This window comes from Herpailurus yagouaroundi, unplaced genomic scaffold, assembly GCF_014898765.1.
Source record: "Herpailurus yagouaroundi ecotype Mexico unplaced genomic scaffold, PumYag 198, whole genome shotgun sequence".
Lineage (NCBI taxonomy): Eukaryota > Metazoa > Chordata > Mammalia > Carnivora > Felidae > Herpailurus > Herpailurus yagouaroundi.
In genome coordinates, this window is record NW_024412429.1 from 20229106 (window position 1) to 20244031 (window position 14926).

The following is a 14926-nucleotide window of genomic DNA, read 5'->3' on the forward strand; positions in this document are numbered from 1 at the left end:
TTATTATCTTTTAAAGTATTGTGTTCCAAATGGGAATGTTCCTTGATTTCAGCGTTAGGGTAAGAAACATACTGACTGCAGGAATATGAATTGCACCATAAAAATGTAGACATTATCTAAAAAGCTCAAGTCAGCCTTACCTGACATCCACAATTCTTACTATCAGGAATTACAATTAGGAACTTGGTATTTACTTTTCTGAATGGCTCACACAGCATTTAAATTCTTAATACATTTATTTTTCTTATCTAAAATTTTTTTAATGTTTATTTATTTTTGAGAGAGATACAGCATGAGCACGGGAGGGACACAGAGAGAGGGAGACAGCATCGGAAGCAGGTTCCAGGCTCTGAGCTGTCAGCAGAGCCCAACGCGGGGCTCGGACTCACCGGCCTTGAGATCATGACCTGAGCCAAAGTCAGATGCTTAACCTCCTGAGCCACCCAGGTGCTCCAGGTGTGCAGACTTTTTAATAATACTGACGTATAAATGGAAATAAAAGTGCTGTATTTTTAAAATGTTCATGTTTTAGGTAATGCTATAGATTTCAATCTCAATAACATTTTATTATTTAAATAGAAAACTATTTAAATAAGTCTGAAGGTTCAGGAATTTTCACTAAGCAATTAAGTGAATAAGGAAATCAAAATATTCTCTTCTTTCCTTTGGCCATTTATGTAGCTAACCTTAAATTCAAATTTTATGTTCACGTTACAAAAACAAATTGCAGTGAGAATTTAGGAGTAAAGCGAAATCCTCAGTTTTACTTCTAAAATGTAAAAAATGATAAATAGAATACATTGTCACACACAACATATGGAACCCTGAGTCTCTATCAAGAAACCATTATGTAAGGTACTCTCAATCCTTAAAATTATCCTAAGAAAACAAATACGACAAAGAAAGCCCAATACTCCTGATTTTCAACCCACTGCTCAATTTAAACAGGATGAATACCTTATACAAATGAAAATCAATATGTAAAAAAAGAAAATTCCAAGACTTGTTGCTTTCAGCCATCATCCAGAATGAGTTTTACATTTCTTTTTTCTTTTTTTTTTTTTTTAACGTTTATTTATTATTTAGAGACAGAGAGAGACAGACCATGAACAGGGGAGGGGCAGAGAGAGGAGGAGACACAGAATCCAAAGCAGGCTCCAGGCTCTGAGCTGTCAGCACAGAACCGGACGTGGGGCTCAAACTCACAAACCGTGAGATCATGACCTGAGCCGAAGTCGGACGCTTAACCGACTGAGCCACCCAGGTGCCCCGTGAGCTTTGTATTTCTAATGTTTAGGTCTGGCACCAACTTTTCATACTACTTACATTATTGGACTTTGGAATTAAAGAAAAATTTAGAAGTTGTACTTTGTATTGAGACCAGAAAACATTTTAGAGTACAGAGTATAGGTTTAAACATTTTAGACACGGGGCACCTGGGTGGCTCAGTCGGTTGAGCATCGGACTTCGGCTCAGGTCACGATCTCGCAGTCTGTGAGTTCGAGCCCCGTGTCGGGCTCTGTGCTGACTGCTCAGAGCCTGGAGCCTGTTTCCGATTCTGTGTCTCCCTTTCTCTCTGACCCTCCCCCGTTCATGCTCTCTCTCTGTCTCAAAAATAAATAAACGTTAAAAAAAAATTTTAAACATTTTAGACACATAGGTTTCTTAGAAAGATTTAATGCAATACCTTTTTAAAAATTAAGAGGGACTGTATTAACTATATGAGAAGTAATATTTAAATAAGGGTGTTCTTTATATTCCGTAACTTTGGAAAATCTGATTCTATATAGAATACATGTCTCAAAAGATCAAAGAGCTTATTGACTTAAGTGCAGAACATATAAACACCTTTGTGATTCCTAAGCAAAACTTAGACTTAATGAGAAGAGCAAGCTATGTTTTATGGCCCATGTCAACTATTTATTCCCAGAATACACCTGTCAGAGCAAAGGCAATTTTTGCTGATTTTTTATTTCCTGCTCTCAATAAATACATGGATCTTTTCCTATCCCATGTTCATAATAATATATAAGACAATTTGGTCAATGCCTCATTCGCATTAGCATTGGATTTGGCACAAACACCTTTAAAATTCCTTTGAAAAGTAAGTTGGACCTTTCAGAAGGTATCAACTCCCTTAAAAACAACAGGAAAATGTGAGCAGACACGAAGTTTTCTAAGGCGGAAAAGTATACCCCATTTACCTTTCTAGAACCACATTAGTTAAAGAAAACAAAAGAGGTTTCAGTCATAATATTTATTCTTTTCCTTAACTGGGTTAAATGGTAATACAAATATTACGAGGCTGTCCTAAGTTTCTCATGTGTTTTACTTTAAGTGTCCAAAACTTTACATACAAACTACGCATGACCTAGTTTCCTTCACAATTCATACTTAGAGAATCTCAGATTTAATTGTATATGCTTTCAAGTAGCTTCTCTGTTACCGTTACTAATACAGATTTGAAAAGACTAGCTCCAGTTAGAGAGAACTCCAACAGCAATAGCAGCCAGGCTCTCAGGTACAAAAATAAACACACGGGAGGAAGAGGAAAGCAGGAATGTTCATTTATATTGTTTCCAACTGGCAGCAACCAGAAGCCAGGACACCAGTGCACCTGCGTTGTTAGCAAGGGCACACCACGCTGGCCAGGACTAATGACATAACGTGTGATGATAACAATTTTATAGAAGTATCAAAGTTTTAAGTAGGAAAAGAACTGCAAAACAGCCTTCTGTGACTAACAGAGATGACAGCCTCCCTGGAGAGAACGTAATGTGGAGATAGAAACACAGGCCCATAAAATTACTGGAAGACCTCAGGTCAGGTTTCATGACCATCCCAGTGCTTCCACTAAAAGGCACAACTTGAAAATCTTACCAAATCCTGAGGACCATCATTTTTAAAAAATGTTAAAAAGGACGTAAACATTATCCTGAATTCACGGTGACCACCCCAGAGGCCTAAGTGTGCCTGCGTTAAAGTGTCGGGTCGCGGGCAGAACCACTTTACCACACGCCCCGTGTCAGCGTAGGCTCCCTGGGGGTGCCACGACGGCCATTCTGTACAAGGAGAAAGATCTACACAACCTGAAGAAAAACTGGAGCATTCGTCTAGAGTGCAGCCCTGTGAAGATTCACAGAGCAGCACAGCCGCCCCCTTATCCATTCTCGGGCTTGGATCCAGCCCGGTCAGGCTGCACTCTGCACACAGGCCAGAAGCAGAAGCCATGTCAGCAACATTGGGACTTGCCCTCTGCTCTCAAGGTCTCCTGATCCAGTTTAATTTTGTCCTCGTTGTTTTCTTCACTAGGAAAGCTTTGGTGGTTTGCGAGAATATTCTCCACTAGGAACCGGGCGGCTTCATCTATGTTTATATTATCCTGTAAGGCAGAAATGACGAACACGATGAATTCTTCAGATTAATGCTTGGAAGTAAGCATTAAGAGTATTAACGGGACTAGCCGAGTTTGTCAGAGGGGACATTATAACACACGAGCTACCGTCTTCTTCTCCCATACTAAAGGGTTAAACCCTAAGAGTTTAATGCCATTGAGTATAATGTGGCTAGGGAACTCTTTTCTTTTCACAAATCATCGCCCTTTCTGATGCTCCTGTTTCAAACTTCTTGCCGCTGAGATTCAATGAACTATCTCAATGGTTGAAAAGGAATCTTCATTCCCACAATGGGTTCCCACTCACATAAATGAAGGCACTAAGATGAAAACCTTCCGCCCTAGAACATCTAAGTCAATTGTTCAGGACACATTATAAAGAAGAATGTCAACGGGCTCATACCACATTAAAATAAACGCATTATGTCGTCCCCCATCTCTGAGTGCAGATTATTACTTTTAATTGTCATGTGTAAATTAACCTGAAACAATGTGGTGGGTGCAACGGCCATTAAAAATATTCTAATGAGTCACAAGCTATCACAACATTTGTGCGACAGATTTATTAGCTGTCACTCACTACACGAGTAACAACACAGAGCAAAATCTGGGCTTATTTTATTTAAGTACTTAACTTCATTTTTAAATAATTTCAGGTTTACAAAACCATTGCAAAAATAGTAAAAATTCCTACATACCCTTCACTCATCTTCCTAAAATATTAACAGCTTGGAAATCCAGATTTTCAGATAAAACCAGGAAATTAGATAATAGTGTGGGCATTAATTATGAGCCTTATTCAAATTTTACCATCGTCCCAATGTCCTATTTGCCATCCAGGTGACCAGCTGTATTTCGTGCTCATGTCTCCTTGGTCTCCTTTAACCTGGGACAGTTTTTCAGTCACCTTCCCTTCCACGACTTTGACACTCTTGTAGAGTACTGGCCAGAAAATATCCCTTAGTCTGGGCTTGTTTGGTGTTTCGTATCATTAAACTCAAGTTATGCATTATTGGCAGAAGAAGGGATGTGTCCTTCTCAGTGTACAAGGAGGCACTTGCTTAGAGTCACGTCTGCCAGGCTTCTCCACTGAACAATTACTATTTATCCTTTGCCCTTAGTAAGTTCCAATATATAAATCACCTGGTTTTTTTTTTTTTTTTTACCAGTTTTACCCATTAACTTTACCATTAATTAATTTCTCCCTGAAACATTTACTACCATGGTGATTAAAGGTGACTTTCTATTTCCATCATTCCTTCTACATATATTAGTTAGAATTCTACCGTCAGGAAAAGTTTTCTCTTCTCCCTTACTTATTAATTGGTTTATTCATGTCATGGATTATTATTTTATTCCACAGATTAGATCCATTACAATAGTTATTTACTTCATTCCTCAAACTGTGTTACATTTTTGGAGCTTCTGTAAGTACGGTTCTGTTTCTTTTTGACACGTCTCCATCATTTTGTGCTCCCTTAGTTTCTGGCTCCGCAAAATATCTCTGGCGCATCTTTATTTGTCCCACTAGTCCTGGAATCAATCATTTCTCCACAAAACCCCTGTTCTTTTTACAGGAGAACAGTATTTAAAAAACAAATTCTGGGGACCAGTAAGCTCACTGGATCTGTGGTATCATTGCTCCTAAGCCCTCTGAGCAGAGAGAGGTAATAAATAAATATATATATATATATATATATATATATATATATATATATACATCCACATTTATCTCTCTTTTTATGCAAATGTGTATATATATATACAAACACATATATACACAAACATATATATATATTTATATGTACATATGAAACATTAAGTTCATACTGATCTCTCCAATTTCAGTCTAACAACATGAGGTTCATTCCAGTTTTCTTCCTTATTTGCTATAATTTTCTCAGACAGTGAGAAACCTGTAAGACCTGTGCTATTTATTCAGGTATCTTTTCCAGCATCAACACAAGTTTTCTTTAATTAAAGTACTGATCTCCAAATGTCTAAATGTCACTCGGCCCCCACCCTTCCCATTATCCCAAAGAACTACAATGCTCTCTAACTGCATTTAGCAGCAATTGACTAGGAACAGAAATTCCCATATTGTAATTAGTCACACATTTTCATACTACAAATCCATTGTTTGTCATAAAGGTGAAAAGATGAAGTTCACAAGTTCAAAACTGTCTTTTGGCTGTGTTCCCATTAAAATTCAGATCACTGGGATTCAAGCAGGAATCAGATGTGAAGTTAGCGCCGGCCGGCTCAGAAATACAGACATTAGTGACATGTGGGCAGTACTTTTAAGGCTTGCCTAAAATTTTTAACCTAAATTTTATGCTACTGTTATTCTCTTGGGCCATTCCTGGTTTACTACTAAGGAAATTCTGCAGAAGGTGTTGCTAATATATTTGTAGGAAAGCACAGAACATATCTGACACTTCTACTGCTAACCAGTGTGTCCCTTCTCACCTCCACATGTAACGCTGTCTATAAATTTAACAAAGCTGATGACTTGCACAGTCTCAAGCTGCAGGCCACATGACACTATCATTTGTGAATCTCCCATCTAGACTCTGGGGACAAATTTGGATTTATTACCTGAGTGATTAATTCACATAAAACTTAGAGAAGAAATTTTATCTGTAATACGTGCCATCTCTTCCAACAAATCTCATGCTCTAATAAACATTACACATACCACTAATTATTTCCCAACAAAGCTGGGAAATAAAGCAAATTACCCGACGGACACGCCGCAGGAAGGGGGACAGGTTCCAGGACAAGGGTCTCCAGGAGCAGCCTCCCCCTTCTGCCATTTCCTCCGTCCTGCCTGGCTAAGTGCTCTTGCCGCACCCACCCCTGCACTGCAGCTTTCTTCTGCTGCTACTTTTTACTCATGAAACGAAATTTTAAGATTCTGGAATGTCTTTCTTTCAACAGATAGCCTTTAGCTTAGGAGTAAAAACCTCTGCCTCCAGCAGACACTAGTTCTGCCGATGACCCCAACATCACTCAATAGCTTTCCTTTCATTATTCTGATTGTCGGTGGCACCCAATGGTCTTCTGCGATGAGGGTGGGTTTCTGGTAAAGCTAAAAGTAACCTAGTGGTAAGCAGGTACTCAGACCAGTAGATAAATCCGGTCACATTTGTTAACTAAGAGGAAAAATTCTTTTAAAAACAAAAAACAAAAAAACATCTGCAAGAAATCCACAGAAGGCATTTCAAATGCTGAGACTGTGTTAAGATATGCCAGTCTTTCCGTTTCGGATTTTGTTTGTCATTGAGAATTTCTCAAACATTTCACCATTCTTATGTAAGTCCAATTGTTATTTGACCTCTAATGTGAAATTCCCAATGTGCATAAACAAGTTCTCTCCCCAGCAATACTTTGTGCCTGTGAATTTCACCTTTGCTCTCTTGTGTATCTAGACTGGTACGATTTTTAACAGCTGACTTAAGTGTTTTTGTTTTTCTTCAAAAAATATTTATCCCATAATCGGTGAAAGAAAGAATTCTCACTCCACTATTCATGAAGAAGCATGTCACAAATGTTGACGCTTGCCTCTTGTTCAAATTCTTTCATACACAATTAATCTGAAACTCTTCAAACATCACCTGAATACATTGTCGCTCTGACAGTTTCTGGTCCATTTTTGTTAGTACTGCACGTGACCCACATATTCGCCAGGGTCATCTCTGTCCCTATGTTTTGTCAAGCCTTCAGTAAAAATTAAAAAATCCTTGTGCTTGACAAGATCCCTAAATCCCCCATAAACTCCAGTTGCAGAAGTGCTCCATTTAAAGGCTCAAACTCAGAGAATGTCATTGTTCTTTATTCTAAGTAACAGCTAATTTTTACTCTGATGGAAAACCTGCCCTTCTAGTCACCTCCCCACTAGCCAATTTTGAAAGCATTTCTGCTGCCCACTGAAGGAAACTATTACATATCCATGCTATGTTTTGCTTTTTATTAGGCTCCCAAAACCCACTCACATAAACCTGTCTAAATGTTTTATAGCTATAGTTCAGATTTAGGACTTAAGAGCAGAGCAGATACAAACACGAAGCAGACCTCACCTTTGCCGAGGTTTCAAACCATCCAGTGAAACCATGTTCTTTGCAGAACTGGTCCAACTGGGAAGGATTCTGGCCACCATCCTTTTTCTGGTCACATTTATTAGCTAAGAGGACAGCAGGAATAGGGCTGCCATTTGGAAGATGGACTTTACTATCCAGATCACTTTTCCATTTTAAGACGGCCTCAAACGTGGAACCTCTCGATATATCAAAGACTACAAAAGCACCAACAGCTTCTTTGTAGTATACTCGGGTCATGTTGCCAAACCGCTCCTGCCCTAGAAGTAAATATAAAAAGAGATTAAGAACTCATAATTCAGACTGAGTCTATATTTAGATAGAAGGCCTCTGACTCTAGAACAGTGCTGTAAACACGGGTTTCCCATTCCATAGCAAAGAAATTGGTGGGATGCACAGAACCATGTGGCCGATCGTGTGGTCTCAGTACGGAACTAACTAGCGTTGTGTTCTGTGAATGTACAACATATGCTCCATAAACATCCAGATGATGGTGCTTGAATCTACAGAGCCCAGCATTTCCCCCTGCATTTCCCCAGTCTAAGAGAAAGGTAGTAAAGGGAAAAAGAAAGCCGGGAGCAGAGGGGAGAAGAGACAGAACAGAAGAAAATGAAGCTTGCACGAAGAAGATAAGTATGGTGGGTAAAACGCAGTCGAAAAGACTAAGACTGGATAAGAGATAAAGGAGTTCATCTTTCGTCCCTGTCTCTAGGCTGTACCCACTTTGGACGCTGCTTGCAAGATTGCTGTCTTCTAAGAAGGCAGACGCGTGCAAACCTACTAGCAAAAAGCGGCACAATTATCTGTGTGATTGAAAGAAGGACCAACTGCAGAGTTCTTCAAATATCATACTTTTAAAATAACTTACCATGTTCAATAGTTTGGGGAAAATCCTACTGCTTCGCATACCACATGGACTTTGCAAAGTGTTCTCTTTCCGTCTGGTATCACACTGTTCTTTGACATAGGAAGGACCCTTATCTTCATCTGACAGATGAAAAACCACGCAAAGAGCTGCTTGGCCAGGATTACAGTGGCACTGACTAACTAAGACAGCACTAGAACCCAGGTCTTCTGAGTCCCATGCACCCCTGTTGCCAGCCATTCTGAACTATCTTACAGTTACCCTGACTTCTAAGGCATTTACCTTCCGTCTGTCGAGTTACTGACTAGAGTACTAAGGAAATATGACTGGCAATCAATGTAAATCGAAGATGTGAAACTCTGATCAATGATAAAAACAAAGCTGACAGGACACTTTCCTGTTAAAACATATGATGAAAAAACACTTTATCTACATTTCCTTGATAGTAACAAATGCAAAGCTGCCCACAAAAAATATTTTCTTTCTCCTCCAAATTCTACTAGAGCATCATACAATGTTAGATATTGCTTAATGAAATAATGGGAAAAGAACACAATAGGCAAGCTTAAATGGATAAACCTGAAGTTCATTTGTGGTTTGTCGTAACTCCTCATATGGGCTTACCTGAAGTTGTACTATGACAGTTCAGATGCCTGAACTTTATTATAACAGTCACATATGAAACCCCACTATCATATTTATATTTTACTGGTAATATAAATCTGCCCAGCCAACTATATAGTTACTGGATCACAATGCTGACAATTATAAGAAATTAACATTGTACCTTTTCCTTAAACTTATACTTCGTAACTACACACAGCATGTTCACAGAGGATATACCAACTGATCAAAGTCAATATCACTAATCTGCAAAAAGACTATGTAGATGCATTAAAGTGGTTCTGAGTTCAATTTTAACTAGAGAACACATACTACCAATCTTTGTTTTTATAAAACTTAATTATTAAATATAAAATGACTATGGCAAAAAAGGAAATTAGCCTCATTAAGATAGTCCAGATTACATGATTATTTCATATTATAAGAAAGTACTCTTTAGAACTATCCCTTCAATTTAGAAAAGAGGGTAGGGTGCCAAACTAGTAAAAGTATAGAAATCCAGAAGTAATAAAGAACGATTAAGCTTTAGTGAGTGTTGCTTTGTTTACTGAATCATCTATAAATCCCTAAAAAGATTTCTTTCAACCAATCATACTAAGTCATATACAAATTTGACTTTCTGATAAAATATAAGAAAATCAGAAATGTTATGACAAGGAATTTTCGAGATGGACCTGTGGATTAGAAATATCAGATTACTGGCACACCTGGGTGGCTCAGTCGGTTAAGCGTCTGACTTGGCTCAGGTCATGATCTCACGGTTCATGAGTTCGAGCCCCACATCGGGCTCTGTGCTGACAGCTCAGAGCCTGGAGGAAGCCTGCTTTGGATTCTGTGTCTCCCTCTCTGCTCCTCCCCCACTCACGTTCGGTCTCTCAAAAATAAATAAACATTAAAAAAAAAAAAATCTTTAAAAGAAAAAAACGAAATAATCAGGTTACTTTCCCTAGGTTCCAAGGTTAGTATTCAAAACTCTCTGATAGTCTCAGAGTGTCCTTTCTAAAAACCACACTATATGGCAATTCAAAATAGTGTCAATTATACTATTAAGCAAATGAAAAGGAAAAGTACAAACTGGGAGAAAAAAATGCAAACCCTCTATCTGGTAAAGGACTTATACCCTCCAAACTCCAGAGTAAGAAGATAAAAAATCTAATTAATAAAGTAAGCAAAAGACTGGAACAGATGCTTTAGCAAAGAATGCATACAATGACAAGCAAAGGAAAAGATGCCTAGCATCATTAATTACTGGAGAAATGCAAATTTAAATCATAACTAGGGTGCCTGGGTGGCTCAGTCGGTTGAGCATCTGACTCTTGATTTCAGCTCAGGGTTGTGGGATTGAGCCCCATACCAGGTTCGGTGCTAAACATATAGTCTGCTTAAGATTTTCTCTGACTCTCTCTCCCTGCCTCTCGTCTCTGCTCACGCTCTCTCTAAAAAATTAAAAAGAAAAATAAATTTTTAAATCATAACCAGCTTCCCCTTCATGCCTATGAGAATGGCTAAAATAAAAAGTCTGGTTTTACCAAGTATTGGTGAAGAAATGGAGCAATCAGAACTCTTACATACTACTGGTAAGAATAAGAATCTAGAATAGTACATCCATTTGGGAAACGATTTGACAGTTTCTTCAAAATTTAAACATATACCTACCATACAACCAACACATTCTACTCCTAGGTATTTGCTCAAACAAAATGAAAGCCCATGTCTACACAAAGTCATGTTCATGAATGCTCATAGGTGCTTTATTTTTAATAGTCGAAAATGGTAATCAATAAAATATGGTATATTCATACAATGGAATATAACAACAGAAAGGAAAGGAATAGATTATGGATGAAAATAACAAAATAGATGAATCTCAAAATAATTAAGCTAAGTGAAAGAAACTAGACCAGAGAGGGAATAGGTAATACTATATGAATGCATTTATATCAAATCCTTAAAAATAAAAACTATAGTGACTTAGTAAGAGGAAGCCCATCAGTGATTATCTCGGGCAAGGCAGCAAGACAGGTTCGGAAATACTTTTGCAATCTTGATCATAGTGATGTTTCACTACTGTTTACATGTCAAACATCAAATTGTACAGTTTGTTGTATTGTCAATTAGGTATCAATAAAGCTATAAAAAAATAATACCTACAGATGGTCACTGGGAAGGTTTAATGCAAAATGTCTGCCTGAGAGTCTTTTAGGGCAGAGTACAACAAACTATAATTCATGGTCAAACCTCGCTAAATAAAGTTTTACTGGAATACTATCACCTTCATCCGTTTATGGGTTTCTTCATAGGTTTTCATTCTACAATGGCAGAGTTGAGTAGTCGCAACAAAGAGTAAATGGCCCATAAAACCTAAAGTATTTGCTACTTCTATTCTAGAGGGTTAAAGGATAGTCTATACCTTGAACTGACACTGGTATATAAAAATTCATGAAGGACTTAAGATCTGTGTATGTAAATTATACTTTAAGTTCAAAAAAGTAAAATGTCAGGCTCATGGTAAGCACTGTGTAAATGTTAGCTAGTATTAAGCGCTCAATAAATGTATTACATGATGAAAGCCTAAGTATCCTTTTTAAAATGGTACAATTAAACATATCAAAACCTTTAACTATTAGCTAGTTATATGCTGTAAACTGTAGTGGTGAAAACAGTTGGCAGAGGAAAATGAACTTGAGGAAAGTACAAATGTACTAGAGAATCAAAATACCAAGCACCCAGGGACGCTTCAGTCAGTTAAGTAAACATCCAACTTTGGCTCAGGTCGTGATCTCACAGTTTGTAGGTTCAAGCTCCACACTGGGGTCTGTGCTGACAGCTCAGAGTCTGGAGCCTGCTTTGGATTCTGTGTTTCCCTCTCTCTCTGCTCCTCTCCTGCTCATGCTCTGTCCCTCAAAAAATGAATAAACATTAAAAACAAAATTTAAATACCAAGCACCCAAAGGTCAAGCAATCCTAGGCAAGTAACTCTGTCGGCCTCAGTAAGTCATGTGTCTTTAGAGGATTTTAGGGATCTTCTAAGCCCTCCCAGCTCTTCCTTCTGATGTTTTAGGTTTCTGTGTGATAACTTTAATGTTATAATGATTTGCTAAAGATTCTTCAATCACTGAATCCAGACAGCAATGGGGATCAAATATAAATAATCCAGCATGAAAAGGCCAAGCCATGCATTTAGGGAAATTGCTTACTTTCCAACAGAATAGTGAAATACACTTCCTATTTTACTGAGTTCATTATCTTTTTAATTCTGAAGTAATTCTGAAAAATTCTGAAGTAATCCATTAGTGCTTCAGAGATATTCCTGAACTGGTCAAAAAAACCTAAAAAGCACAAATTTCTAAAATATGTAACATTTAATTAGAAAATAGGGGCGCCTGGGTGGCTCAGTTAAGTGTCTGACTCGGTTTTCGCTCAGGTCATGATCTCACAGTTCGTGAGTTCTAATCCCACACTGAGTCCTACATTGGGCTCCACGCTGGCAGTATGGAGCCTGCTTGGGTTCTCTCTTTCTCCTTCTCTCTCTCTCAAAATAGATGAACTTAAAAAAAAAAATCTTTAATTAGAGAATAAAGAGACAATGAATTCATTTAAAATAATAATCTTAACATGAAATTGAGAGTTGTTCTCCCAAAAAACCTAACAAGGCAAAACCTAGATTTAACTATTTTGGTTTCAAAGGTTTAAATACATGGATATATCAAGCTCTTCCAGTCGTTAAACCGGAAAATAACATAAAGTTTGCCACTGGAGTAAGAGCTGCATCCTATAACTTCGTTATTATTTCTCCTTGGGTAATTTTATCTATTCTCTTGTTATTAAAAAGAAAGAACCATGTTCTTTGTTCTATGTTAAAAGAAAGAACCACAGTGGAAAACAAAACTAATGTTCATGAATATTCCATTCTCCTCCATTTCTAAGTGTGTGAAGGATCACACTCTTCTGCCCCCCACTGAGTCAGGAGTGGCTACGAACTCGTCTTGGCCAATGAAAGGTGAACAGAAGTGTCACTTTTAAGCAGAATCACTTGGCTGACAGTGTCCCTGTCCTGCTGCAGCAGGCTCAAACCCTAATTTTGAGAGGAGAGTATCATGAGATAGTAGAGCCTCCATTAGTCTGAGACTTCAGGTAGTTTCAATGAAAAATGCCTTCACATCTCTACCACTGCCCCAACCTCTGCCCTCACCGTGGGCATGAAGAAAGAGTGAGGAATAATTATTTTAAGCCATTGACGTTTTTAATGTGGTTGGAATTCCAACATAACCTAATCTATCCTGACTAATACAGCTCCCAAATCGTGTCTAGATTTGATCTCCACTAAAAAACATGCATTAAGTTCCTTGCATGTATCAGGCACTGTGCTAGATACTGGTGAACAGCATGGAATAATCAATATGATTTCCTCTCCTGAGGAGCTCACAATCTATTTGAGGAAATAGACAAACTGCACCACAGGGTGTTAGGTGTCATCAGAGATATGAAAAGTATATCATGGTATCAAACGAAGGGATGCTCTTCATTGAGGTACATAAGCTAATCTTAGTAGTTCTGAAAGACACATTATCAAGAAATGCCATTCAAATGCTTACCTGTCATGAAAATCAGTTGTCTTTATTCCTTTGTCTCTATACTGTAGATGCGGCAATGCCCAAAACCCACCAGCAGTCACCCTAGTCAGAGCCAGGCTCACCATCAACGGACTAACAGATTCAGATTCAGATTGTATCTCTAGATACAATTTCCAGCAGTGCTGAGTCTTTCTCATGGGAATGATGCATTCTAGTACTTACCTTTCACAACACTTCAGGAGTTAGCCCTTTCTAAGTTTAAAAAAGGGGTAAGGACCAAACCTGCCAACAGGGAAGACTTTCACATTTACATTAGAATTGCACTGGACTTCTGTAGAATCTTGGACTTTTTTTTTTTTCCTTAATTTTAGACAAATATAAAGAATGCTCCCTGGGAAGTAGTCAATCAACCATTCTAAGTTCAGTCCAAGAAAATTTTATTGTTCTCGATCCTACTTTCCACAAATGCATAAATAAAATGCAGGAAATTCCCACTATGCTGAGTGCCCCTGGGTTGTATCATAGGACAGGAGAGGATGGGGTAGAGAAGTCTGCAGTTATTAAATACAAAGACAGATGCATGAGTTTTGTTTCATGGGGGGTGTGTGTGTGTGTGTGTGTGTGTGTGTGTGTGTGTGTGTGTAGAGTTAAAGCTTATGGCAATATAAAAATTCAGCACGACCTGGGAGATCTTCCTGTCACGAGATCTGTAGAAGTAGCTCAAAGACTGTGACGGGGAATCAGCAACACCATCTTCCTTAACTGGTGTTGTAGTCATTTCTTAATGGGGGGGGGGGAGGGGAGGACCACTTTCATGCCTTCCTGACCAACACTTAAATGGACAACATTGTAACTGCCAGATGCCACTTCACATCACCGAGTCCAACCTCTCCTATTTTACAGATGAGAAAATAAAATCCCGGGGAGACAGAATTACTCAAATTGCCCAGGTTGATTTGTTATCTGATGTGCTGTCCAATCTGTTAGCCAAATACTTTCTGGAGGACACATTGTTCCACATGTCCCATACTTCCGAATAGACCCAAGGCAGTGCCATCAGCCTACAGTGACTTTCTTTAAGGATAGCAGAGCCCTATTACACAAGATAATCCCTTTCTCATTGTCTCTTAGGGCTTTACCACAGCAGCTACGAGAAATGCCCCACTGCTGAGTGCTTTAGTGACCCCAATACTAGTGGCAGCCTCTTTTATCCATATTGCTGTAGGCATATTTCCAGAATATCCCAAATGACTCTAAATGCTTTCTTTTAAAAAAGTGTGTTACTTCCTTCTCTAGAGGACGGAATCTTTACTGTAACTAGATATCTTGGCAATGAGAATGAAGAAAATGAACACAGTGCTAGTCATCTAGG

The 14926-nt window shown here is 38.4% G+C and overlaps 1 protein-coding gene across 1 annotated transcript in view; it reads right to left on the reverse strand.

Moving 5' to 3' along the window:
- Positions 1-2242: 2242 nt before the first annotated feature.
- RAB32 (RAB32, member RAS oncogene family) overlaps positions 2243-14926 on the reverse strand; it is a 21024-nt gene continuing 8340 nt past the window's right edge. Inside the window, exons 3-4 of the mRNA XM_040448931.1 lie at positions 7474-7751; positions 2243-3382 (exon numbers count right to left, since the gene is read on the reverse strand). Of these exons, the coding sequence (XP_040304865.1) occupies positions 3233-3382; positions 7474-7751 (428 nt within the window). The 3' untranslated portion in view covers positions 2243-3232. The remainder of the gene's footprint in view (positions 3383-7473; positions 7752-14926) is intronic.